Source organism: Falco rusticolus, chromosome 15 (genome assembly GCF_015220075.1).
Source record: "Falco rusticolus isolate bFalRus1 chromosome 15, bFalRus1.pri, whole genome shotgun sequence".
In the NCBI taxonomy this organism is placed as follows: domain Eukaryota; kingdom Metazoa; phylum Chordata; class Aves; order Falconiformes; family Falconidae; genus Falco; species Falco rusticolus.
This window is the reverse complement of record NC_051201.1, coordinates 16,102,627-16,128,758: the sequence shown is the minus strand read 5'-3', so window position 1 is coordinate 16,128,758 and position 26,132 is coordinate 16,102,627. Positions and strand designations below refer to the sequence as shown.

The window sequence follows — 26,132 nt, the reverse complement described above, 5'->3', positions numbered from 1 at the left end:
TATGCTTAAGAACATTCACTGCATATGTAATAAGAGTATTAAAGGAACCAGATGTGAATTAGAAAAACAACTGTGTCTATAATAGCTGAATTTCAAACTACTGGAGTAAGATCAAGCAGGAAAGTTGTGGTTTATTCCAGAGCACCACCCACACAATTCTCTGAGTAGGTTACCAAATGACAGTAAATCTAACCAGTAAAATGCAAAACAAAGCTGTCATTTCTGATTAAATTCCCAGTGACTGAATGGACAACAGATTTTCTCTAACTTCTCAAGCTTTCAAAATAAACCTTGTGTAGATGTACAGCCACACACATCGTAAATTCCTAATTAACAGCTATTACTTTCTTTGGCTAAAAAATATCACCTAGGATTCAATAAACTGGAGCAGTACGTACAGGACTATTGTGTGGGAATAAAATTAAAGCTTCTCTTTTTGAAATAGACCCGATTTATCTTTGCACTCCAGACTTCAGAGAAGTGAAATTTAAAGACATGTTACAGAATAGCTGTTAGCAGAAAACAATACCCACACAGCTACAGCAGCCCTTGTTGAAACAGCAAGGACTGCAGTTATGAGATACCAGTGAATTCACTACTAAGTTTTAAAGATGTATAATCAGTGTTATATTTAATTTTGAAAAACATTTGATTGCTTTGGGAAGTACTGCCAAGCAAATGTGTTGACTCCCACCATTTCTAGGAGGTCCTAATTTCTAAGTTATTTTTAACCTGTAAGGGACAATACACTTGTGTTTTCCTTAAATTTATAGCTTGAGTATAAAGGATTTTATTTCAAAAGCGGCTAGCAAGTTTAGGCACTCAGTCTGTAAGGCTGAGCCTGTCCCAGCCTGCACGGGACAACCATCGCTGCTTTCTGCCAGGGCACAGGAGAGACCCGTCCCTTCGATCGGTACAGACCTCAGCACTGCTCCGCAAAGCGTCTGCCCTTCCTCAGGCAGGTACGGCCTCTGCTCTTCTCGCTGGCACAAATCTGGGCAGAGGTTCCCAGACTCCGGGACTAGCGGGCCACTACTAGTGGCCGTTATCCCGCACCGAGGCTCTGCCACAAGCTGGAGCTCTGCATGGCCCCACCGGGCGGCAGCGGCCGGCTCACAGCCCCACGCCACGGCCGGGGAGCGGGCAGCGGGGAGCAGGCAGCCCTCGCGGGCCGCTTTACGTTGCGGGTCAGGCAACGTAAAGTGCTTCGTGAGGGGAGGGGGCGCCGCAGGCTGAGGGGACATCGGGCGAGGCTGAGGGGACAGCGCGGCAGGCTGTGAGGGACAGCGCGGCAGGCTGAGGGGACATCGAGGGAGGCTGAGGGGACATCGAGGGAGGCTGAGGGGACAGCGCGGCAGGCTGAGGGGCAGCGCGGGAAGCCGTGAGGGGGCGGCGCGCGGCAGGCCGTGGGGACCGTGCAGAGGCCACGCTGCCTGAGGCACGGGGCTGGGCGGACACTCGCCGCCTCGGGCCGAGCGGGGCCGGGCGCGGCGGAGCGAGCTGCTCACGGCAGCAGCCGCCCCGACCAAGCCAACCGACTGCCGCCCGCGGCCGGCTCTGCGCCTGCGCCGGCTGCAGCGCGGGCCGCCGTACCTCCGGGCCGCCAGGGGGCGATGGGCAGTCGTCATCTTCCCCGTCTTCTGGGGTGCGCGTCGGTGGGGCTGGTCTCCGCGACAACAGCGCGGCCTACGCCGGCGGCCGCCGCCATGGGGAAGAAGCACAAGAAGCACAAGTCGGACAAGCACCCCTACGAGGGTGGGTGGGTGGGCAGGAAGGCCCCACAGCGGGCCCGGGCCCAGGCGGTGTGAAGGCGGGGGGTGAGGCCGGGGCCGCGCAGGGCCGGCGGGCGCGGGGAGCGGCCTTCGTGCCGCCGGTGAGCCCGGGGCGGGGAGGCGGCGGGGTGAGGCCCGGCGGCCCCGCAGCTGTTCGCGGGGGAGGCAGGAGCCGCCGCAGGGTCTGGGAAGAAAATGAGATCTGGTGGAAGGCTTCTGAGGCAGGGTTACTCAGGCCGGGTACGAGAGTATGTTCTCTGCGGTACTCACGGGGCGTCTCTGCTCTTTTAAGAATATGTGGAAAAGCCGCTGAAGCTGGTGCTGAAAGTCGGAGGAAGTGAAGTCGCTGAACTGTCTACTGGCAATGCGGGGCTGGATTCCAGCCTGTATGATGACAAATCTGAACATGAAAAACACAAGGACAGAAAAAGGAAGAAGAGAAAGAAAGGAGAAAAACAAGTTCCTGGAGAAGAAAAGGAGAAAAGAAAGAGAAAAGTTAAGGTATGTATTCATGCTAGTGCATTTTAGGGAATTAAAAAAAAATATATATGCTTCAGCTTTCAAAAGATGAGGAGATACGACAATAACTTGTATCCTTAAATTGGAATACATTCTAACTCGCTGTATTAGTTTTGCTGATCCCTTTTCTCTACATACTTTTATTAGAAAAAGATGAGTAAATTAATCTGAAATTTCTTATCTTTCAAAAAAAATTGGCGAGTATAAGATCACAGAAAACTAAAAAGGCGGGGGGGATTCTGTGTCTAAATAAATCCATTTATATAAAACAGAATGAAGTCTTTACAAGTTCTTAATTAATACGAGGAAGAAAATGTATTTCCCTCTCAGAGTTTTTAATGTGATAAGTAATTATAGCACATGTATTTGGAGCATTATGTGTACATCTGTGTTTTTAATGTCCTGACTATTTCTTACTAGTTTTTTTAAAACCTTCAAAAATCATCTTAGGGGCTTTGCTGGAGACAATTCTCTGTGCAGAGAATACTGCAGGATTGTTCCTGTCATGCTATAAGTGGCTGTCACATTTTAAAAAAAAATAATTGTGATGCATTGCATGGTATAGCTGAGCTACTTTATTGTCCAGCAGATGGAGACAGTACATAAAGAATAGAGGGTTTGTGAAGACTTACAAACTGTTAGTTGTTTTTAAACTGTGTGGGGTTGTTTTCAAAAATTCATATGGCATTGTATGGTATTAATGCTGGTTTTTCAGATTCTCTCAGGTTTTTATAATAATCTTCTTTCTAGGAGGATAAAAAGAAACGAGATCGAGACCATGCAGACAGTGAGGGAGAACAGGAAATGAAATGTCAGACCCCCATCAGATTGGAGTTGCCACCAGAGAAACCATTGACAAGTACTTTATCAAAACAGGAAGGTACGAAAAAAAGTAAAAATTCTTTTGCTGATTGCAGTTTTCTTGAACTGACTCACATTTTATTGCTCTGTCGCAAGTGACTTGACATTTTTTTTGATATCTCTGTGTTTTTCCCCATCATACAAAAATGTTAAATTATTGGTACTGTATACTTCTTTTGCGGAATGGTATCTGGTACCTATGTCACAGTGTGCAGAATTTCAAGTAAGACCAGCGAGAAAAGTAGGTCGCCTATATATGTTTTTGTGGTTTGCCACTGTATTCTTTTAATTTGCAATGAATTCTCAAGTTGCATTGGTTTTGTTGATTTCTAATATCTTGGAAGTTTAGTACCTGTTGCAGTCAGTTCAGTGTCACAGCCTTTCTCCCCCCCCCCCCCCCCACTTCTTTTTGGTCTAGAGGTGGAGCAGACCCCACTCCAGGAAGCCCTGAATCAGCTCATGAGACAGCTACAGAGGTAAATGTCTGTGCCTTCAGAGCTATGAAGTGAAAGTAACATACAGTAAGGGAAGAGGCATATAAAAACCTGAGCAAGGGTCTGATTGCTAACAGGGCTGTGTTAGGTATTTAAGTACTAGTTTAAGAGTGCATACTTACAACTCATTAGTTTTAGGCTTCATGTAAACACCTCCAGTTTGAAGAACTTTTAAAAAAACTAGCAGAAATAGGACAATTTTCCAATAATGTAATGCTTTCTTTTATGAACCTCTCTTCAGAGAGGCACAAGAGTTTGTAATGAACTTGCCAAAACTGCTTTTACGTTGACTTCTCCTATTTTTAGCATTATTTACTATAAAAAAGAAGTACACACTTGAAAACTTAAACCATGTTTTCTTACTGTGACATTAAGCAAATGTCTTGAGTAAAACAATCAGATTTGCTGAATTTGCAGTTCTTTCAAGTAGTCTGTGGTTTAAGATACTCTTTCTTGACTTTAAGAACATATGACTTCTACCAGAGCGATCAAAAGATCTTTCCCTTTACCTGTCTCACCAGATTAAGCTTGAAAACTTTGTTCCCGAGTTTCCTCTTAACCTGAAATTTTCAAGACCTTGGTGTCAATTTCCAGAAACTAACAACCAGCTACCAAAAAGTGCCTGCTCTTGTTTTGGCTACCTTTCCATGCATACAGAAAGGAGCAGCCACTTCTGGTTTTGAATCCTGTTTCTCAGTTGGAAGCTATTTTACAAGTGTTCCACAGGCATTGTAGAATATCTTGCACGGTGTGCTTCTGCAGTATGCATGACAAAATGCTCTTCACTGTTCTGTAGCAACTTGGAGCAGAAATCTGTAAGTCATACGTAAGCCTCGGGAAGAAGGCCTGAAATGTCAGGGGTCTCACCAGTGTGTGTAGCGTCAGTGTGGGCGTAGGAGGCAAGCCTCATGCTGCAGGGTTCAGCGAAAAACGTGGCTCTGGAGGAGAGACGCTTGCCAGTTTATCAGCTAAGCCTGAGCCTAAAGAAATAATACCAACCAACTCCATTTGATTTTAGTGCTGTTAGAAGCACCCAGGAACATCAGAGTTCACCAAAAGTCTTATGAAATTTTAATCTAAAAAACTATTAACATTATGTAACCTGAAAATTAACAGTCATAAATACACATGTTCTATCACAGCTTTTAGCCCTAAGCTTTCCCTTCTGTTAATTTCAGAGTCAACGATGAATTACAAGTAGGCATTCTTACCTCACTTGTTCCCTTTATTTTTCAATTACTTAATTATAATATAAACGCATTTTTTGAACAGCCAAAAATCTAAAAAAAGGATGGCTTCTTTTTTAATCTTTTTGGGAACACAGGTACTTATCAAAATGTAAAACTAACTTCTAAAATATGTTTGTAGCACTTTTCTGGTATGTTGGTTTGTGTATGGGATCTTTTTAACATTCAGAAGTGAAAGATTACGCTGACACAAGCCATTTCTAGCTTTATGGTTTTGATTCCTTTTCAGCTTAGTCCTTTTCTTTCTATTTAATTCCAAGCTCAATATTTCTTTGTTATAAGTTGAAACATAAAAAACTGTCTTTTCATTTCTCAACAGAAAGGATCCAAGTTCTTTCTTTTCATTTCCTGTGACTGACTTTATTGCCCCTGGCTATTCCATGATCATTAAAAACCCAATGGATTTTAGTACCATGAAAGAGAAGATCAAGAACAACGGGTACCAGTCCATAGAAGAACTAAAGGTGATTCTGTAAATTTTATTTTGACTACAGAGACATATTACGCTCAGTTGACTTGAACTCTGGTATTTTATGAGAATATGAAGATGCTAAAAGAAGCAGTCCTTCTGCCTGACGAAACATTGATTTTTTTGTGAGCAGATAGGCTCTGGAAGTGAAAAAGAAAACACTTCTGGTTTGTAAACAGGCATCTCAGGAAGATATGAATAGTTTCAGGTTTTATGCAGGATTAAATAGAACCTGTCAGTTTGTCCTTCAGCATATCATTTTGGATCGTAAGAATGAAAATGTTAGCATTTCTGTCAGACAGCGCGCTTTTTTTTTATGTATTGCTTCTCAAAGAAACAAGGGGTCTGATGAATTTATTTGCTTTGCGTGTCTGTTACTACATCGTTTGCCTCCTGTCACCTGTGTGCTAGCCAGGCTTATCTAGTCACGTAGGTCCACAACTAGTGAAGGCAAAAGGAACTCCGTCCTGTTGGCAGCAGCCACTTAACCCTGTGCTGTAGTGTGTCTTCTAGTGGATTCAAGGGCCAGTTTTAAAGCTTTTAACAGCTGAGCGTAGGCTTGTTCTGTTTTGTTTTATTCAGCAGAAATATTTTCTAGTTCTTTACTGGGCTAGGTGAAGATGTGGGAAATGCAATTTGTGTGTAAGTAACAGTTGAACCTAGGCAGATGTTAGTCAATAGTATTGGTTGTATTTTATTGCACATTCTTCTTGAGAGCTCCAAAACTTAGGAAGACCAAATACTTCCCGTTGTTTCAGCTGTTTTAGGTTAGTTTTTCATTTCAACTTTTTGTCTTTGTAAATAGCTGAGAATGTGCAGAGCCTCAACAGGTAGATATGTTTTATCAGTGAGTATAGAAGTGAAGTTTCTAGGTCAGTCATTCAAGAAACAAACATCAAAGAAGCATACGTTTCTCTTCTTCATTGCAACTGAAACTTTGACGTATTTCTTATAATGATTTAACTTTGAATAGCAGCTTTTCTGTTTTTAAAGTTGGTTGTATTGGGTTTTTTATGTTGCTTTACTTTGTTTTTCTTTTGATGACTACTGATTGCTCAGAGAAGGAAGTGGGTAATTTTAGCTAAGAGAACTTCCATTAAAACCTTAAAAACTACAAACAATACTGAACATTAAGAATACTTTCAGGGTGTTTATTGGAGTGCTAGTTTTTAGACTTGAATCTAATTTACATACTTCGGTTTAAATTTTTAATTAGATTTCTTAAATTCATTAATTCAAAATGTTCTTTGAAGTTCTTCTTTCCTAAAGCTCAAGACACTGCATTTGCAGCAAGGGTTTTAATACAGTATGCTATAAAATCTTAACTTTTATTCCAATACTATTAATGTCTGCACAGGATAACTTCAAACTGATGTGTACTAATGCAATGATTTACAACAAACCAGACACAATTTACTACAAAGCTGCGAAAAAACTGCTGCACTCAGGGATGAAGATACTTAGTCAGGTAATAGAAAATACAAGCCAAAATATAAAAAAATATGCTGCTTCCTTTTTGATCCCCCTTTTAATTTTACTTTTCTTACAGGTATCTCATGAAAATTAATAAAAACTTGCCTAATATTTGTTAAATGCTTGCATATTAGAATTCAAATAGTATGTTGTTTTAAGGCTTATGCTTTTATGCTGCTACCAGATTGCTTACTGAAGAAATACTTGCATTTAATATTTCATTTTCTAAACTGCCCTTATACTTGCTAGTATAAGGAAGAAAGAATTGAAATAAAATCATCCTCTGTGGGTGGGTTACAAAAAGATTAATTGAAGTAGCAAATAAAAGGAATCTGGTGGGTGTTTTTTAGGAGAGGATTCAGAGCCTGAAACAAAGTATAGAATTCATGGCTGACCTGCAGAAGACAAGGAAGCAGAAGGACAAGACAGAACTACAGCCAACTGGGGAAGATGAAAATGGTCCTGGGAAAGACAAAGGAGAACCTGTGGATGGTGACACCAAAGCATTCAAAACACCTAGCAAGGAACACAAAAAGTGAAGTATTATCTCAGTAACAATTCTAGGATAAACCCTTTAATGCTACTGAAACAAGATGACTTTTAGGGACCAGTGAATGTGGGTTTCTTTCTTTCTGGTACTGCATATACAATAGGACTTCATCTTAGGGGGGCAATATTTATATAGTTGTCCTCATATCCCAAAAATAACTGAAGGTTAGAGTCTTTTATGATACCATCTTTTCTTTTTTAATGTAGGGACCCCTGTACTGCTCATCAACTGCATTCATTCAATTATTTTCTATTTTAGTGTCTGTTTCACAGAAGTAGTGTTGTTTTGGAGAAAGCTTGCAAACATGACATTTGAAATATTTTAGTGCAAATAACTATATAGCCGATTTCAAGCTTGCCTTACATATATATATATATATATAAATAGTATTTGAAACAGGTAAATGCAGAATTACAGAACATTTACTTCCTGAAATATCTTTTAATATCTAGAGATACCCCTTTCAGTGTTTGGAAATACTAGCGCCTTTTTTTTTGTAAAATTAATTAGATACTCTTTATTTTCACAGATTTGAAAATACAGATAATAAAATTCAGAGTATCTAATTAATTTTATAAAAAAATAACCTTGTTGGTTTTGTGGGAGTGATGACAAAATCTGGCAACATGCTAAACTAGGACATCAGTATGGCTGGAGTAAGCTAAACACAGACACCTTTACAGTTACTAACGTAAAAAAGCATTTGCTGATAACAAATCTTTGTTGCGTATTTTTTCCAGCTGTGTTAAATAGTCATATTGAATGGCTTGCTTTTGTTGTTGTTAGTTGTTTCATCTACAAAAACAGTTTGCGTAGTTGGCAAAAACATTCCTTCACTGTATTCTTTCATGATATTTAGCCAATTGGTATCTGTTTAACAGTTATGCTAGTTACTAAGTTATTTGGGTTTTATTCACAGGAAGGACAAAGATCTACTTGAAGACAAATTACGAAACAATAGCTTGGAAAGGGAACAAGAGCAAATTGATCGTATTGTTAGAGAATCTGGAGGAAAGTTAACAAGACGACTTCCAAACAGCCAGGTAAATCTTGGTGTATTTGGTAACTCCTTTCACTTTTTCATAAACCAGACTTTTAGCATCTTATGTCAGTTGAAATCAGGGTATGCTTTTACTACAGTTTACGCCATTTTACATGTGACTGATCATCTGTGTAATATTGTAATGTTAAAAAAAATGCATCTCAGTTGAATGCATGCTGAATTGCATCAGCAGAGCAGGTTCAGCTTCAGTTTTCAGAAATTTTAGATAAAGTAGTAGAGAAGGATGAATAGTAGGAACCTCAAGAAAATACCTCTCAAAACTGACCTGCAAAAAACCCTGTAGTTCTGAAACAGCCACGTATCTGAACAAAGGTTATTAATTTTACAGGAGAAGGAACCCAGTTTGGTAATACTGTGCCCCTTTAATTTTCTATATGAATTACACATTTTATCTCTTAGCATCTGCAGAAATGTTAATATTTATCATAATTTCTTAATTCCTTGTGCCTATACCAATAATGAAGTTACCTAGTGAAAACAAAAAGTTAGAGCAGGACTTACTTCTGACTGATGTTCCCAAATTCCTTTTCGGTTCCTACAGATAGTTCCGTTAGATGTTTTTATTAGTTTAAGGACCATGAATTTCAACTAATACATACCTTTAAATAGTCTGATCTTATTTCAGTGTGAATTTGAAAGAAGAAAACCAGATGGTACAACAACTCTGGGCCTTCTTAATCCAGTTGACCTTACTGCGGGAGGTAAGTTGGCATGGTTCAGGTAACAAGCCACTTCCACCTTCCTGCTCTGCTGCTTTTTTGCTGGGGCAGACAGCAAATGCTGCTTTGCAGTCTGATAAAGATCTGGATTTAAAAAGCTGCAGCTGAGGGAGCACGTAGATGGAGACTAATTGTGGCTGTTAGGAGCAGCTGGACAGAGCCCTCCACTGGCTGTTGCTTCTCCTTTTTGTGTCAGCTGTCTGTAGGAGCTGCAAGAGAAAGCGTTTGCCATTGGAGGAGAGACTACCTGCCATATGCTTGGGCACATTTAATTCCTGGGCTCCCCTTAAGTCTGGTCCGTGTACCGACTACAGTGTTTGCTGACCCAAAAAGTCACAGATGTTCCAGAGCTGGCCACTGGGAACTGTCTGTTTCCCAAATCATTTCATCATGTCACTGCCACCACCTAAAAGAGTGCATGTGCTTGACATTTTTAACTGCCAGCTCATTACAGAGCTGAACAGACTAGGTACAGAATAGACAGAAACTAAGCTGAAAAGTTGACTTTTTCCTTTCCCCTCTTTGTGCAGTAGGAAACATCAGCGAGAATATATAGTGTGGTCTTTCATGTGAAGAATCAGATGCTCTTTAATGATAGAGCCTCTATTATAGGAGGACATGAAGGAGGAAGAACGATAGCGAAAACTTAACATTTGGGTTAAATGTTCTATACTTAAACTAGGATTACCACTTACTTGGTCTGGATTCACGTTTAAGACTACAGCCTTTAATATAAAGCATTTGGAGAGGAAAACATACTTTTGAGAGTTGTATCCTGTTTATTCTGAAGTTTCTGGCTACGAGTATTAAATGCATTTGCACATCTTCCTATGTCACTTAACTATGCCTTCATTATTCCTTTATTTTGATATATCCTGTTGTAGAACCAGGTTACTGCCCTGTAAAGCTGGGCATGACAGCAGGAAGGCTTCAGTCAGGAGTTAATACGTTACAAGGGTTCAAAGAAGATAAAAGAAACAAGGTTACTCCAGGTAGGTGCTGTTTCTTTTTTTTTTCTTTTTTTAAGTATAAATCTTCCTCCTTATATAAACAGAATATGTTGATCTCATTACTAGTGTACAAATAGTTTGGAACAAAGTTGTTTTTTTAATGATAAAGCACATCATTGCATGTGTCTGCAACACAACAGCACAGTCACAAAGTCTAGCTTAATTTACACATACAAAAGGGGGGGTGTATTTAATAAAATGTTCATCTATATTGAGAAGAGGAGCTATGTCACATAGAATAAAGGGTTTTCCTGGCTTTGAAGGAGCATAGTGGGGAGCCTGAGTACCTGTTACCAGCACCAGACTGGATTTTTGTATTGTGTTAAGGCATACAGTGTTGTTAATAAAACATTTGTACATGTTAGTGTGTGAACAGATGGTATTCTGTGAAAGTTTCTTTTCACCATAAGAAATATGTTCCTAGAAGTCTTTTTGGAGATTGTTCTACAACCCCTTCTCATTTTCATCTGATACATGCATATCAGAGGTAATAATACTGTTATTATTCATCAGTGACATACTTGAATTACGGACCCTATAGTTCCTATGCTCCAACATACGATTCTACATTTGCCAACATAAGCAAAGAAGATTCTGACTTAATCTATTCAACATATGGGGAAGATTCTAATCACGGCTCTTTCAGGTAATCAAACAACTAAGATGCATACTACTGCTTTCACGTACAGAAGCAGTTACGTGCAACGCTCTGCAGTGTAGCCTCTGTCTTTGCTGTTGAACGGTATCACTGCTGTCCTAGCCTACTGGGGCTTGTTTGTTTTTTGTTTAAGAAACAAAGTAATAAGAGAATTTGCCCACAAAGTGAGGTTAGCCAAGACTGAAGGATTTTGATGCTACTGACACATAGGACCACATACTCGTAACATTTAAGTATACTTATGACTAACTCTGAAGGCTAAGTGTTCAAAGCCAGAAAAAAGCTGAGTGGTCCAAATGCTTATACAAACCAGATTTTTCTAATGTTAATGAACTTAAAGATGCGTCTCGCTCAAGGCGATACTTGTGTCAAATGCTGACCAAAGCACCATGGTCACAGTGGGAGGGCTGAGGCCAGAGGTAGCGATTCCCAGTTTCATTCTTAAATAGCGTGTATAACTGTTTGATTTTCATACTGTTGACTACGGTAAAAATAATTAACTTTTATTGTTACATGGTTCATAAATTGTAATTTAACTTCCATTGTAAAAACTTCTGAGACAAAAAAAGGACTTTAACTCTTACATCTCAGAATACACAGTGGTATAAGTTTGTATGAGATGTGGGAATATTTAAGCACATTGCAAACATTAAGTGCCTGTGTGAGCTTGCTTCCAGTTTGATGCAGCCGCCTGAGGCAGTATACTTCCAGTTTTTCAGTTTCTGTTAGGGATCTGAATGGCTTCCTCAGCTACAAAAGGCACAGATAGTTAAAGCAAGCCATTGAAATCAAATTCTGTGCTACCTTTTGTGTTTCTATGCTGTACGTACTAGTTTGACTACATGTAACGTTTTTCTGTTGAAGGTTTGGTATGAAAGTAGTTACTTTAACTATCTTTTGATCTTTTAGTATTCATGAATTTTTGATGAAATCACAAGATTATCCTTTCTTAATGGCTGATAGTTTGCTTGATGTTCTAACTAAAGGAGGACATTCTAGAGCTCTCAGAGAACTAGAAACGGTAAGAGTGGATTTGTGTCCTGTCTGGTCTTTGGTCTTAGCACACAATCTATAAAGCTAGAGAAAGGTGGTGCTGATCCAATTGCTGGGCTCCCTTTTAACTGCTAAGATTGGAATTGAAGGCTATCTTTGTCTCCAGTGGATGGATTTTTTGGAAAAGAATTATTCTGACTCGTTACTTGGTGAAACATGAAAATTAACAAGTACTCTAGACAGAGACAGTCACATATTCTTTCTCTGTCTACTCTCCCACTTCCATTAGCACTAGCTTCTGTTCTGTTCAGTAAGAAAATACCAATAAGCAGTTGTTTAGAAATGAGGTGATCACGGACAGGCTTTCTTGTTTCCGTGAAGTGTCTATCATGTTCCTAGCCGTCACCATTTAGTTCAGGAGAGTTAGTAACTAGTTTTGCCCTTTACTCAGTGCAGTGCTTTTAAACACAGATATATGCTACGTAAAAATACTGAACAGCTACTTTTCAAATTCTTAGGAGATTTCAGTGGCTGTGTTTGCCAGACACAACTGGAATCAGAGGGGCTGATTGGATGACTTTACCTTAACTGTCAATTCAAGAATTAGTAGAGAATCTCCACGAGACGGTTCGTGCTAACTGGAAGTCTTGCTTTGAGTTTCACATCAGTGTAAACTATTGAAATAAATAGATCACAGCCTCTTAGGAGTGGGTCAAGTATTAGCTAGATTAATACTATAAAAAGTTCATGGATCAAAGATCAGCCTTTAGCCCCAGTTCAGACCTTTGCTTAGCGTTAGAAGTTCAGCTCTTTTCTGGTACCCAGTAGTGACACTGACTTACAGGGTTCAATCGCTACTGTTGTAAGTGTTAAGAGAAACACAGTGATGTATAGGAACAGAATACAATTCAGCCTCTAATAATCATCCTTCCTTTTCTTTCTGCCCCCCAGTAAATAAACTCTGGTGTAACATCACAGGGGAAAAGCATGTGGGCTTCACAAAGAGCAATAAAATGTATGCTGTAAAAATGTCTTTTAGTAAACATTAATATCTGCAGAAAGCCCTCAAAAAATATCTGCTCTGTAACTTGGTTTACAGAGGAATCTTGTTATGACATTGTATATTTATCTTGCTGTGAAAATACTGTGTTTTGTAAGCTTTTACATTGAACTTAAAAGATTAATTTTAATGCCTTCTTTAAAAATCCTTTTTCTGTTCAGCCGCTGGAGGAGGCTGAAGGCCCACGTGAGAGAAGCGATGCAATGGTAAAATTTTTCTGTCAGATAACTATTCTAACCAACCTGTCTAACCGCACAGTTACAAACTGCTTACACCTGCAAGGCCGGTGCAGCTACATCGAGCCTTTGGCAAGCTGCAAATGCACAGTGTGTCACTTGTGAAAATGGCATGCTGTTTTGTAGGCATTTTTCTTTGCAGAGTAAGAATCTCACAAAAGTTTAAAAAGTTAAGACTTAAATGAGACTGTATGGCAAGAGAACTGGAAGAATTTTGTTTGTGATTGTTTAACCATGTGTTAGATCTTCTGGTTGACAGCTATGATTGTTTTATTCCTATCTTGCTCTGATTCAGTTTAACGTGAACCTGTGATGAGTGTGAAACACCACACAATACAGTTATCTTTGAGAAGTCTTCTCAAATACCTTGTGCCCCTATAGGCATACAATATATCTCTAAAATCATTCCACCCAAACTTTGCTCAATTAGAAAGAGCGTAGGGGTAGCAGCATAGGAGAGGGCTGCTCTCCTGAAGCCTTCATCTGCGGCCACTTCCCAGGTTCGTTTCGAATTTTGGCCTCAGATGGCAGATAACCTCTGCTTTAGGTGAGCTCAAGGAATTATGTTTCGGATAATCGTTTTTTTAATTAGGATGCTAGTCCTGAGTTACCGTACCATTTGTGCGTGCCGTCAGTGGTTGTGGCAGATGCCATTTTCTGTTTGAGTGTGAAACAGGATAGTAAGCTGAGTAACCACAGAACAGTAGAAGTTTCACAGGGTAGCTTTTGGGCTTTCCCTTTAAGTTCACAGATAATCCTAACTAACTTTATGCTCTAATTTTCCCCAAACAATTTTGTTGTTTCAAGGCTGACCCAAATATTACCGAAACTGTTACTCACTGCTGTTTTTTCATATTTATTTTTGTTTGGTTTTTTTAGATTATGGAAATTGATGTTGCTGCCAGGTTGGACTCTGCCAATGACAGACTTACAGCACTGAAAGCAGTTACAAACTTTGGCATGCCTATAGAAGAGTTTGATTCTGAGGGTGAGTTTTTCTTGGTACTTGCACTTCTACCGCTGAAATTTTTTCAGTTTCTCATCCCTTTGCATAGGCAGCCTTACCATGTTTTATATAATAACGTAAGTAAACATACTTACTCATTAGGACTTTCTTTTCCTCATTAAACAGAGGCTGAAATCTTCCAGAGGAAACTTGATGAAACAACAAAGCTACTGAGAGAACTCCAGGATGCTCAAAATGAACGACTAAGTACAAAACCACCTCCTAATATGATTTGTCTTCTGGGTCCATCTTACAGAGAGATGCACTTGGGTAAACACGCTTTTTCTAATTGTTCTCGCAGAACTGACCAAGTCCCAGCTTGTATCAACTCCAAGATCGACAAAAGTTTAACAGTTATAGTGCAGAATACATGCCCTGTTAGGCTAGAAGATTAATTTAATTTTTCTTGTATGTAAAGCCAGATGAAAGTCTTGAACACTGATTACAAGCATTTCTTCTTTATTAGTAAACTTCCCTAGAACTGAGTAGGAGCTTTCTGCTCATGATTTTTTATTAAAAATGCCACAATTTTTACAGTCTTTGAACAGGGGTTGTTAAAGCATTACCAAGTTCTTACTGTAAGGCTAGCTGTAGTCTGGGTTTGGTCTAGTTATCTGTTTGTTTTATTATACCAATTAATACCAGCCATACATTCTTTAGTTATTTGAGCGGAGTTTCTTGTCCCACAGGTGAGCTGCACAGCCTGTGCCAAGGGCAGCCTGCTAAGGTGGGACTGTGCAGGGGGTGCCAGTGCCGCAAGTAGAACCAACTTGCGCAGTGTCCACTACAGCAGACGTGGTCTGAAATAGCCACCTCGATATGATACGATAAATTCCCCGTTACTGGAGAAATATTACCAATATTACCAAGTTGCTATTATACAAGTCTGAACCAGATCAAATATTACCTTCCTTCAAAAGTTTTAAGTACTTAGAGCCTTTTTCTAGAGGGGAAGACCACATTTGTAGCAACAGGAACGGCCTCTCCTCTCTAGTTTCTGTACAAAAGTAAATGTGAATCCTGAAAGCCAAACACAACTGCTGCGTGGGAGCCGCCAGATCTCTCCCAGCCGCCGCGTTGTGCCACCCAGGTGTCACGAGCTTGCTCCGTAACTGTCGGTGTTTCCTGATGGCAGCAAGCCTTGGTCAGCAGCTGTTTCACTCCTCCTGTGCTCCTTAACAGTCGCTTTTATAGTTCCCAGTGTGTCTTGCACGATTGCACACGGCAAAACAAAACTCTTCTGTGGCAGAAACATGAACATAGTTCCATTTGCACTTCAGTTAGACTGTTCGCAGGGCCAAGGGCTCGTTTCAGCGATGTTGTGTCTCTATATGGCATATAAATACATCCACTTATCTTTTCTAGCGGAGAGAGTAACCAATAACTTGAAAGAACTTGCACAACAAGTGACTCCAGGCGATATTGTCAGTACCTATGGAATCCGGAAAGCGATGGGAATTTCAGTTCCTTTACCTGATTCAGAAGACAGCTGGGTAGATTTGACAGAGGGTGAGTATACAAAAATGCTTTGTAGCGTCTGTCCAACTGAAACAAAACCACATGTGCAAATCATTAGACTGGCTTGTGGTAGAACTTGCAGTAACTTAGTTCCAACTTTCAGTTCTTCTCCCCCTTTCTAAATTCAGTTTCAAATGGAAGGTTGCTTTGTTTGGTCTCAGTCCAAAATTAATCTTTTGGATATGTGAAACTTTGGTTAAACTACATAAAGTTATTATTTTACTGTTCATCTTAGAGCACGGCCAGATTTTAAAGCCTGGCAATCCGTTCCATTTTAGTTTTTCCATTTAGCATGAAGTTACAAGAGAAGAGTTAAAGTTCCTCGCTTGCTAAAGGATTTTTTTTACCATTCATCTTACAGCACTGCCACATTTTAAAGCCTGGCAATCTGTTCCGTTTTAGTTTTTTCCATTTAGTGTGAAGTTACAAGAGAAGAGTTAAAATTCCTCACTTGCTAAACAAGGGCGTCATGCTTCCTTCTTCTCCAGGCTTTGGCTGTGCACTCCTCTTGCTTAGTTTGGCCAGCTGTAGCGCTTTGTGAGTTGACAGCATCAGTTCAACTCAACGCATCCAGCCAAAAGTAACTACTGGTTTTGCTGGATGAAGGAGTCAGGTCAGTGGAAAAAAGTCTTAAGTGCCAGAGCCCGATCTCCCCCTTGTGGCACATAAACTGTAAAAGCAACCCCCAGGTTGTGTTCGTCCCGTTTTTAAGGCAGGTAAGACTTCTGTAACTCACACAAGTTTACTCAATCTGTCGTTTATAAAAAGTTGCAGTTGAGTTATTTAATGGAAAGGGCAGGATTACTTAAGGAACTTAAGTTTCCAAGGAAACTGCTCAAGAAATTTCAACTTTGAAATTATTGAGCGCTTTCTTCTTCATACTGCCGCACAAGAGAACCAAATTTTTTTCTTGGGCTGCATTAGAATGTTCAGGACTATCTGCACAAATAGCAAATCATGGTAGGAGTACTGTATTGTATGTGCATTTCTGTAATTTACAAGGTGTGTATGCTGATTGAGCTGGTATCTGTTGTAAACTTTCAGACTTTCAAGAACCTAAAAAGACTGTCGCCATCCCTGAGAGCGAGTGCGGTCCAGTCACAGTCTGAAGCTTCGGTTAAGTTTACAGCTGTTTGTTTGATTCTATTTAAGAACCAGATAAACTTCCTTAAGGCGCATTCACTGAACATGTGTATATTGTGTGTTAAACTACTTTTGTTTATTAAAATTTGAAACGGAATGGTTTATATCAGAGTAACTTCTGCTACATCAATGCACTAAATTATTCTTTTTCCACTCCTTATTCTTTTAAAGCACCTCTGCATTTGAGTTTTCCTAGATTGTTTAGTGTCTGAAAAAGTCAAAGCGTAAGTGAAAATGTGCCTATATATGGTGCAGGGACTCAACCAGAAATTTCTAAAAGCAGCGTACAGACTCTTTATCTGAATCAGGTGGGGGCAAAAATTGTTAGTATCTAAACGTTACTGTGCAGCTGTTACAATTAGGAGGATGAGAAATAAACTTTTTAAATAAAACTGGTGTAGCCTGATGAATTAACAGAAGATCAGCTTTGGGAGACTTCGAATGTGGATGAATCTCCTCTTAGAGAAACAAGCCCATCTGCTCATGGTGTTCTAAAACTCAAGGGCAAGCTCAGAAATGTGTCATGACAATAAGGTGAGACTTACAAACCCCCTTGCTGCCAGCAAGTAAAAATACCACGTGAATACGCTATAGTTAGCCCCGAGGCACTCACTGTAGACAGTTCTCACTACTTGGAGGTATTACTAAGCACTGTCTGGAGAATTATTTTAGGCTTGCTTATCAGGAAGGAGAGCATATTTAGAAAATCGGTGTTAAAAGTCAATTCCCTACTCACCAAGACAGCAGACAGAGAATCCAGCTTTTGGGCACAGGAGAGCTGAAGCACCTTTGCAGCATTAGATACAGAGCCAGGGCCTCTGCCACAGGCATCCCGGGGGAGCTCTGCGTGTCGCGCCTTTTTACCCCCCGGCTCCAGTATAACCTTGGAGGCGCGCAGGAGTGACCTGCAGTGTTTTGGTTCCACCTGATCAGCCATTGCTAATGTGTGCGGGGGCACGGCCTTGAACTCAGAGGGAGCTCAAAGGCAAGGCATAATTCAAAGTTCCATTCTCTGCCCCCCCGTCTCATGGCCAACATCATCCTTGCGCTCCCCTTCCTCCTCTCTAAAAATGGCTACAGAAGTGTTTAATGGTTTTTAAATTTCCACAATTCTTAAAATTCATTCCAAAAAGGTTGAACCTTTTAACCTGCGTTTTTCTCCAGGAGTTTCAGTCTTCCCATAATGGTAAGTCACCACTAGGATTTTTTCCACAGTTCTAGGTAACTGCAGATGAAATACTACTCCAGGGAATTAATTTTTTCATTAATATTTAAGTCATTTTCATGCCCCAGGAGAAGACGAGATGCACAACTGCGCCATGCCAAACCATTACTGGTTTGCTCTGTAGCATCTCATTTCCCATCACTTACCTTTCAGACGGCACAGCAGAAGCCACAGTTGGCAGAAAACCGAGTATTGAAATTACTTGTTAGCTGTTGAATGCCAGTTTCACTTTACATATTTTCTACCTACACCTCTTTTTTAAAAAAAATATATCAAGTTTACTGGTAAAACCAATCTCGTTAATTCTAGAGGGGTATAAAATATTCCTCCTTTTCATAGGAATCCTCATCAAAATAATTGCAAAATCAAACAAGTTTCAGGAAGTTTTTTATTTAACGGTAAAAACACATTTGTTCTTTAAAACAGCTAGCTAAGTCAGGATGTTGTTAGCTCTTCATATTAGATACAGTGCCATTTTTCCAGTTTAAGAAAACAATAATGCTGTAAGGAAGATTTTTCAACAAGGTTATTGCCTCAGTCTTAAATTTCACAGTTCACTCAAAAGGACTGCCGAAAACAATGATTTAAATACAGTTGCTTCTTAAATCGAACTTTTTCTGTGTTTGACTATAGCTCTCATGCAGTTCCAGTGCTGATGAGAAAGTCGTCCTTCAGGCACAACCCCGTTGGCACTGCGCGGTTTCTAACTGCCCCGGGTAGGCCTCGCGCAGTACGCTCACACGCAGCGAGCGGCGCAGCGCGTTGCGGCCTTTGAAAACCGCAACAAACCCCCGCTTCTGCCCATTCGAGAGCTACAGCTCGTCACGTCGCATCTCTAAATGAGGTTAACTTGCAGTTACAGCCAAGCAAGTTCCTAGCCTGACGGGCAATACCATGTAAACAAAAGCATTTCAAAATGCTGTTACAGGCAGCAAATTCTCTTTCACAGATGACTTACGTTTACATTCTACTACGTCTGCCAACAGAAACACTTTGGAGCCAGCTCTACCTATAGGCATAATGCACTTTGCAGAATGTATTCGTGAGGCAAATAGTCACTTCACCTCACACATGACATCAAAGGCTGCTGTGAGGAGCCTTTCACACGTGTGGTCCTTACAAAACAATAAATAAATACCTCGCAACAAGTGCTTGCTGAGCATCTGTTACTACACATACACAACGTACAAGAGTAGCAAAAGCTGTCGTAAGGTTTGACTGTAACACTTGACCTGACACTAACAAGACACCGAGCGTGAAACTTCGTTCTTCAGCAGAGTCCATACACGAACCAGCCAACCTCAAACTAAGGTTTTCTAATGTGCTTTTTTCTGTTGGAGACTTACCACGCACAGTTTGACCTACCACATCGACAAAGGCTATAAAAGCACAATTTTTAATCCACAGTTGGACAATATTTAGATTTGTTCCCATCTTGAAACATAGTCACTTCATCTTCTAAGGAAATTACACAGTAATTAGAAAGCGGCAGTGATGCATAGGACTGCTTGTTAAACGCTTCTCCAGTATGGTTTAATGGTAAACCCAGAAAATTTAGTAAATGCAGCTTTGCAGAAGAGTAAGGCTGAACAAAATAGGCGTAGAACTGAATCACTGTGCTGCTCCGTCATACCGCAGGTGGTGTAGCGGGGAATCCATCCCTAGTTAACACATGTAATTGGGCACGAGATGTTAGCCTGACAAAATAGGACCGTCTCCACCAGCAGAAAGCAGACTAAGTGATTGCAGGAAGTAGAAAAACGCTAATTGAGAAATTAGAAAAAGCCATTAACAGCTTGAAAACTACAAACTAAACTACCTTACAGCCAGTCAGTTTCCGTGAGCATACTAACACCCTACGCGTACTTTCCGTATTGAGGCTCTGCTGAAACACTTCCATTACGAATGTTTTTTTCCGTACATTCTTTTGTAACCTTCAAAACCAATTTGTTTCATAAACTGCACCGCCTTTAAAAGGTACACAAACCAGCCAGTGGCTACTCAATTTGAAGAAAAAAGAAGAGGAAAAACCACCCCAATCCCACCTCAGATGCGGTTCCATTGGTACGGTACCTGCTGCTGTTTCTAATACTGTCTTCTCCGTTCTGTTCTTGTTTCCAAATAATTGAAAACATTATTTTTTCTTCCGTAAGTGCCCTCAAGAATGCAGTCAGCACGCAGAATGCCTGCCGGGTGTCAGCGACACAAGCTGTTCTCGGAGCCTGTCTGACCGAGCATGCAGGACAAGCTGCAGGTGCTCAGCGCTCCTCAAGGTCGGGCAGGGGTTTGAAATTTAAAGCCAGAATTCTGAAGACGTTCTCTTACGTGACTACAAAATGCACATGCAGACACTAAATACAGAGGCACAGAAATACAAAGGAGAACACGTAATATAATGTAAACACTCTGAACTAGATGAAAGTTATTTCTAAACGGTCATGAAAACATTTGCATAATACAAGGTATGCTATGGAGGAGGCAAAGGCAATAAAAAAGTCATCTGATACTGTGCAATTAATATTTTTTTTTCAAAAGGTGCCCAGCGCAATTATCATACGATATATTTGTGAGTTTACTCGCGTTCCTCTTTCCATTACTCAGCCATCTTCTGCTGTGAAGTCTGTTTAGCATTATTAAAAGCGGGCTTACGCAGCAGCGCCCAGAGCATCGTCCCACACGTCTGTGACAGAGGCAATACTGTAAGCAGGGGTGTGTCAAAGAATGAAGCAGTGGAATGTTTCAACGCGGTAACAAGTTCTACAGTGCATCCACGTATGCTGTCACCGGAGCTGTTCAGACTCCCACAGTGCAGGTAAGGAAAGGAACTAACCAAAAATGCTTCATGGCAATTCCAGGTAAATCCTCAGATTATTTCAGGAAAAGGTAGTCCTTTTCAGACTGGCGGTTGCGTGTTTTCCAGGGACTTGTCAGAACTTCTTTCAATTTAAAAAAAAAATAATAATACCATTCTCTTGAGATGTAGAAGAAATAGGAACCGTATATATATATGCTTTTAGAATAAAGTCCTTCACATAAGGAGGGAAATTCTAATTCTTCACAGAAGGGAGGCAGTTCTAAGCCTATTTTGATTAACTTCGTCGTAGCCTCAGTTCAGTCCCATACCTTGGAATTTGGCGGTCTCAGTGCAAACAAAGTAAGTCCTTAGTTCTCCCTTGCCTTTGACATTAATGAGTCCCCTACATTCACACGAATAGCCCAACTCCTGTAGTATTTTACTTGTTTCTTCTGTAACCTTTGTGTGAAAAGAATCAGAAATTCTTGTGAAATCCTTCTGATTACTCACATATTAAAAAAAATACACCCGTACCCAATTAGAAACGATTTCTTAGGCATTCCAAGGCTCATACATTTACCTGGATTTTCCCAAGTTCCCCCGTGCTCTCCATTCGGCTAGCAACATTCACGGTGTTGCCCCAGATATCGTACTGAGGCTTCCGGGCACCGATCACACCAGCAATCACAGGGCCATGATTGATCCCTGCATAAACAAAAGCAGCTGTCATTCCCGAGGCAGGACGTGTGACACCTGCCTTCACTGTTAGCCGTAAGTCACGAACTTCAGGGGAATAAAACCACAAAACAGAAACCCTGCAACGTGTTTCCAGCGATCGGCGTTACCACTGTTCTATAAATACTAGCACTGAGGCTCAGGAGAGGTGAAATGGCTTATTCATTGTAAAATGGGAATTCTGAGAAAGAACTAAGGCAAAGTTCAGGCCAAAGCAAAATTCTTCCTTTTCTACTTCTAATACATAGAAATAAGCATTTGTACAATGACAATACTGCCTTTAGTCAACAGTTAGTAACAGGGTACTTCACTCTTCATCCCTACCTTTAATTCTCCAAACTCATCCAGCCACAGTCCGTGTATTGCTCCCTCCAGTGATTAGAAAAGCCCACCCATGAAGGAGCTTGGCAGATTTAAAAAGCAGGACTAGACAACACTACCTTCAGCTATTCAGATTTTTATAATAATCCAAATACTGCGTTCGATACTGAGAAGGGCTCCACAGCGCTCTGTGGAGTGGCTGGAAGGAAACGGGCATATTATGAGCAATCCAGACCGAATAACTTGGTTGTAATAACAGGCCGCGGCTGTAACAAGCTGCAGGTGTTGTGAAGGACGTGTGCAAGGCCAAGGGAGACAAAGAAACTGTGTATTCGCAGAGAGATAAGAGAGCTGGACAGAAAGATGAGAAAAAACAGGATGCCTGCATAAGGGGGGAGCAGCGTGTGGGCACCACAGCGGGACCAGTCCTAGGGGAGATGGAAGCGTGTGAACAAGTAGTTTTAACCTGTCACCTTTTACATAACAAAGCGTGCGTAGCATGTGTATTTTTAGCTGGGGGTATAAATTGGTGTGAGTCTATTAATAGCATCTGTCGACTACAAATTGCTGTGAGTCTCTTAATAAAGTGGCACTAACTTGATCACATTGGCCGTATAAGTTGTGTCCGAGCCTTCTGCGTCAGTAATTTACCTAAATCACCCTACTCCATTCTTCACTTTTACGGAGCGACAGGGTTCACATTCCTCACAAACTGAACTTACCAATACGTAAGCGGAAATTGTTAAAGGAATGTCGGTTGATGCCATCCAGTTTACTCATCAAGGCAATTCCATATTCCACCATAATCCCAATGTGAGCATGCTGTCTTTCCCTATCCTACACAAACAGTAACACATATTAACAATCAAATTACAAACGATTGTGTCAGGCTACTATTCCAAACCAGTACTATTAGTGAATAAAGTATGGATTTGTAAGGATAAGGCCACTCACCCTTGTAACTGTGCAGAACCGCACAGTTCAACAAACATTCAAAATAGATTTGAAAACTATATTAAATTCAATTGGAATGGCTATGAGGCAACAAGCAAGATACAATTAAATTTTATAATGAATTTATGTCTGTTCTTTAGGATTTCAGATTTAATTTTACATCTTTAGTATACATTATATACATGCATCCTAATGTCATAGACAAACTGGCTACAGTGAAGGTGAACCTGAGCACAGAAATTGGTTGGCATTCCTCTGGGTGACAGACAGTTTCAGATTCGGATCTGACGTGGCACTTGAGGATTCTCTTTTTGTGCCAGTTCTCAGGTATCACAAAAAGCTTACTGTCCAACTCTGAGACAGGCTTTTCTTTTTTTGGCAGCCATTCTTTGACTTCCCCATTATTAGAGCTATTCTGCTATGCACCTTGAAATGCTAAGCTACTGGAATCAAAGATAAAAGATGTAAAAAGTATGCTGGGGTTACAGACTTAATACCTGCTTAGAAAAAAAAAAAAATGGAACTAGAGGAGAACAGTGAATTCAACAGGAGACAATACACTTCTATTATCTTTTTCCACATTTCAGAAAGTCACTCTTGGTGATTTACATGTAATCACATCACATTTTGTTCCTTAGAAATGCACCTTACGTACACCCAGAATACCAGAGGCAGATTTCAGAGACAACGTACCTGGTTGTTCTCTTGGCCTGGCGTAACACTGAGACCAGCTGCTGCCATGTAAGTGCTTCCAATGGTTTTTATTTTTTCAACACCACTAAATTTAGGTTTTAACAAGAGCTGTTCGAAGGGAATGAAAATAGCAACTTTAGACTTTAATACCATATTTCAGTGTGGGATTTAAGGAGAAATCTTATACTGTCTACAATAAGCATTATACATCTCCAGGAATACCAGTAATCACATGAAAATTAGGTAAGGAGGTACTGAGGATTAGTTTCATAGTTTTGCTCTGCCTGCTCACAGGAGAAATAACAAGTGCTGAAATAAAGCTGTGAAATCCAGGACTTTCAAACCGTACTGCTAATGCAGTAGACCACGTAGTTAAAAAACCCCATCGGATGGGAATACATCTTTCAAGATCGCAAGGCTGAAGTCAGAATATCAATTCAGCGTAAAAGCCTTCCCCCCCCCCTATAATACTCAGAGATCTAGCGAAACATTTTGTTTTGCAGTAAATATGTAATCAGGTCCATTTCTGCCAGAAGTTCAATTACCTCATCAAAATCAGCAATAATTTCATTTAACAGCCGCAAGCATTCCAGGCCTTCTTTATTGACATCACATTCAGTATAAAACACCTTAAAATCTGGTACTGATGCAAACATGACACAGACACAGTCGTAAGATTGATGGTACCAGTCCTACAGGGAAATAATATATTCACACATTATTAGCAGTCACCTTCTGCCACGGGTATTTAAAACTACGATGATTTTTTGTAACCAGTGATCAAATTACAGTTTTCCTATGAAGTCAACTACAGTACTTTACAGTGGGCATCTCATATATTATCAGAAATATTAATCATTTTGATTAATCTAAGGGAAAACTCATATACACACACACGCACACACACCTTAAAGATTCTCGTCTATTCTGGACAGTACCAGTCTTCTGACACTCACCATGTCTGTGAAATCAGCAATACTTATTCTGATGACGTACTAGCAGAAAAAGATAGACGTCTTAAAAAAAATCATCATCTGTGAACTTCGCACTGGGATTGTTACCAAGGAGATACTAACTGTTCCTCAACTAACTTCTTTAAAAAGAAGGCCTATCTTCCCTGGTAAAATGCAGTCTTTGGAAAGCAGTAAATCCTTTTTAAATATTTGCCAAACTTAAACTGTGTCCTGAAGCCGAACTACCAATGCTGAAAACACATTTCAGTGACTGACACTGAAAGTTTGCATTTTTTGAGACCATGTAGATAAGAGATTCTTGGGTTTACAAAGGTCTTAGGATACAAACAAGCAGCGAAGTGGACATAACCCTACAGCCTTCTGTGTGCTTGTTAGCATGACATTCTGTCACAGAAGTCCGCCACATAGCAGAGATCAAACATACCTCATTTCGTTTCTCACCAATGAAATATGCAGCAACATGTGCTGGAAGTACATTTTCCAGCAAAAGCCTGTTCACATTCTCCATCGTTTCGAACTGTTCATGTTCTTTTTTAAACTTATTCTTCCACAGGCAATCCAGTCGACAGTAATAATCAATCTGCAAAGGGATCGAATATGATAAATTAATTCCATATAATATCTTACTGAAAAATATTAGAAAAATATTCAAAAAGTGTGGTAGCAATAGTTTCTTCAAGGTCTTTGGAGCCTATATAGTTATGAAAAATGTGCTTTGAGAAGGAAGCTCAGAAAAATATGAAGCAGTCAGTATGAACAAATGCCATTTGGGTACCATCAGGTCTATTTACCAAAATGACATTTTAGTAATATGGTGATTATTTTTATCTTGAATTACTGCCTTGATTTAGAATTAACATTGACATATCAAAAAACTGGAAGAATTTGAAAGTTTGATTTCTGTAATGCAAACACTATTAAAAAATATTAAAATGTTCCCCATCCTTTCATTGTAAACATTTTTGCATTAACTAAGTACAAGCGGAGTACATTATCTACAACTAAGTACAAGAATATAAAAAAAAGATAAAAATCTATACTAATTTACAACACAATTTCAATGATCAACACTTTGGCATTTTATTTAAATCAACTTGCTGCAAGTAAAAGACCTAACCTATTGCTTTTTAAACACATACCTGTTTTGCAAGTAAAATTAGGGTTATGTAAAACAGAACCAGATATAAATTAGTCATTATCCTTGGCTCTTTGATGAAAAGCCTGAAAACAAGAAAGTAATACATAGTTATCTGTATCCTTTTAAAAAATGCACATAATTAAGGGGGGGTGGGGGCGTAAGGGGGGAGGGGGGAAGGCAGGGGAAGAAGAGCATAGCAGGAGTAGGTGCCTGTGTTCAGACACACAGCACCAATGCTATTGTTCATTGGTGCCAGTGGCCGGCTGGTTATTCGGTCCTATCCTCATAACAAGGAAGGATTATGGTTCGGTTCAGTACACCAACTGTGTTTCACACGATGACAAAACGGGTGCTGAAACCTCGTTAAGCAGCTATTGTAGTGAGATGGTCAAGTAAACACGGCTTTATCTTAATGAAGCCATCTTAATTTCCATTGCACGGTTTCAGCTTGCCACCCCACACTGCCCCACAAAAAGAGCCAACAAAACCTAGAAATAAGAAAAGAAA

General features: G+C 40.1%; 2 protein-coding genes across 3 annotated transcripts in view; one reads left to right on the top strand and one right to left on the bottom strand.

Annotated features, from left to right (window-relative positions):
• Positions 1 to 1,617: 1,617 nt before the first annotated feature.
• On the top strand, positions 1,618 to 17,183 carry BRD7 (bromodomain containing 7). The gene is made up of 17 exons (XM_037408750.1): positions 1,618 to 1,755; positions 2,065 to 2,273; positions 3,042 to 3,171; positions 3,571 to 3,628; positions 5,213 to 5,357; positions 6,720 to 6,830; positions 7,186 to 7,370; positions 8,305 to 8,428; positions 9,074 to 9,149; positions 10,052 to 10,159; positions 10,691 to 10,823; positions 11,745 to 11,856; positions 13,050 to 13,094; positions 14,004 to 14,112; positions 14,257 to 14,400; positions 15,496 to 15,639; positions 16,693 to 17,183. Exons 1-17 carry the CDS (start codon positions 1,707 to 1,709, stop codon positions 16,755 to 16,757), a joined length of 1,947 nt encoding a protein of 648 aa, XP_037264647.1. The 5' UTR covers positions 1,618 to 1,706; the 3' UTR covers positions 16,758 to 17,183.
• A 1,207-nt stretch (positions 17,184 to 18,390) lies between these two features.
• ADCY7 (adenylate cyclase 7) overlaps positions 18,391 to 26,132 on the bottom strand; it is a 67,835-nt gene continuing 60,093 nt past the window's right edge. For both annotated transcript variants that reach the window (XM_037408748.1, XM_037408749.1), the window contains 7 exons: positions 25,627 to 25,708; positions 24,912 to 25,067; positions 24,059 to 24,205; positions 23,514 to 23,621; positions 22,589 to 22,703; positions 21,391 to 21,515; positions 18,391 to 21,269 (listed from right to left, as the gene is read on the bottom strand). In XM_037408748.1, coding sequence (XP_037264645.1) covers positions 21,123 to 21,269; positions 21,391 to 21,515; positions 22,589 to 22,703; positions 23,514 to 23,621; positions 24,059 to 24,205; positions 24,912 to 25,067; positions 25,627 to 25,708 — 880 coding nt within the window. In that variant the 3' untranslated portion in view covers positions 18,391 to 21,122. The remainder of the gene's footprint in view (positions 21,270 to 21,390; positions 21,516 to 22,588; positions 22,704 to 23,513; positions 23,622 to 24,058; positions 24,206 to 24,911; positions 25,068 to 25,626; positions 25,709 to 26,132) is intronic.

Coding starts and splice junctions, on each gene's coding strand:
- BRD7 (XM_037408750.1), top strand. CDS start 1,707: ATGGGGAAGAAGCACAAGAAGCACAAGTCGGACAAGCACCCCTACGAG. Junction 14,113..14,256: donor AGAAGAGTTTGATTCTGAGG/GTGAGTTTTTCT, acceptor CTCATTAAACAG/AGGCTGAAATCTTCCAGAGG. Junction 14,401..15,495: donor TTACAGAGAGATGCACTTGG/GTAAACACGCTT, acceptor TATCTTTTCTAG/CGGAGAGAGTAACCAATAAC.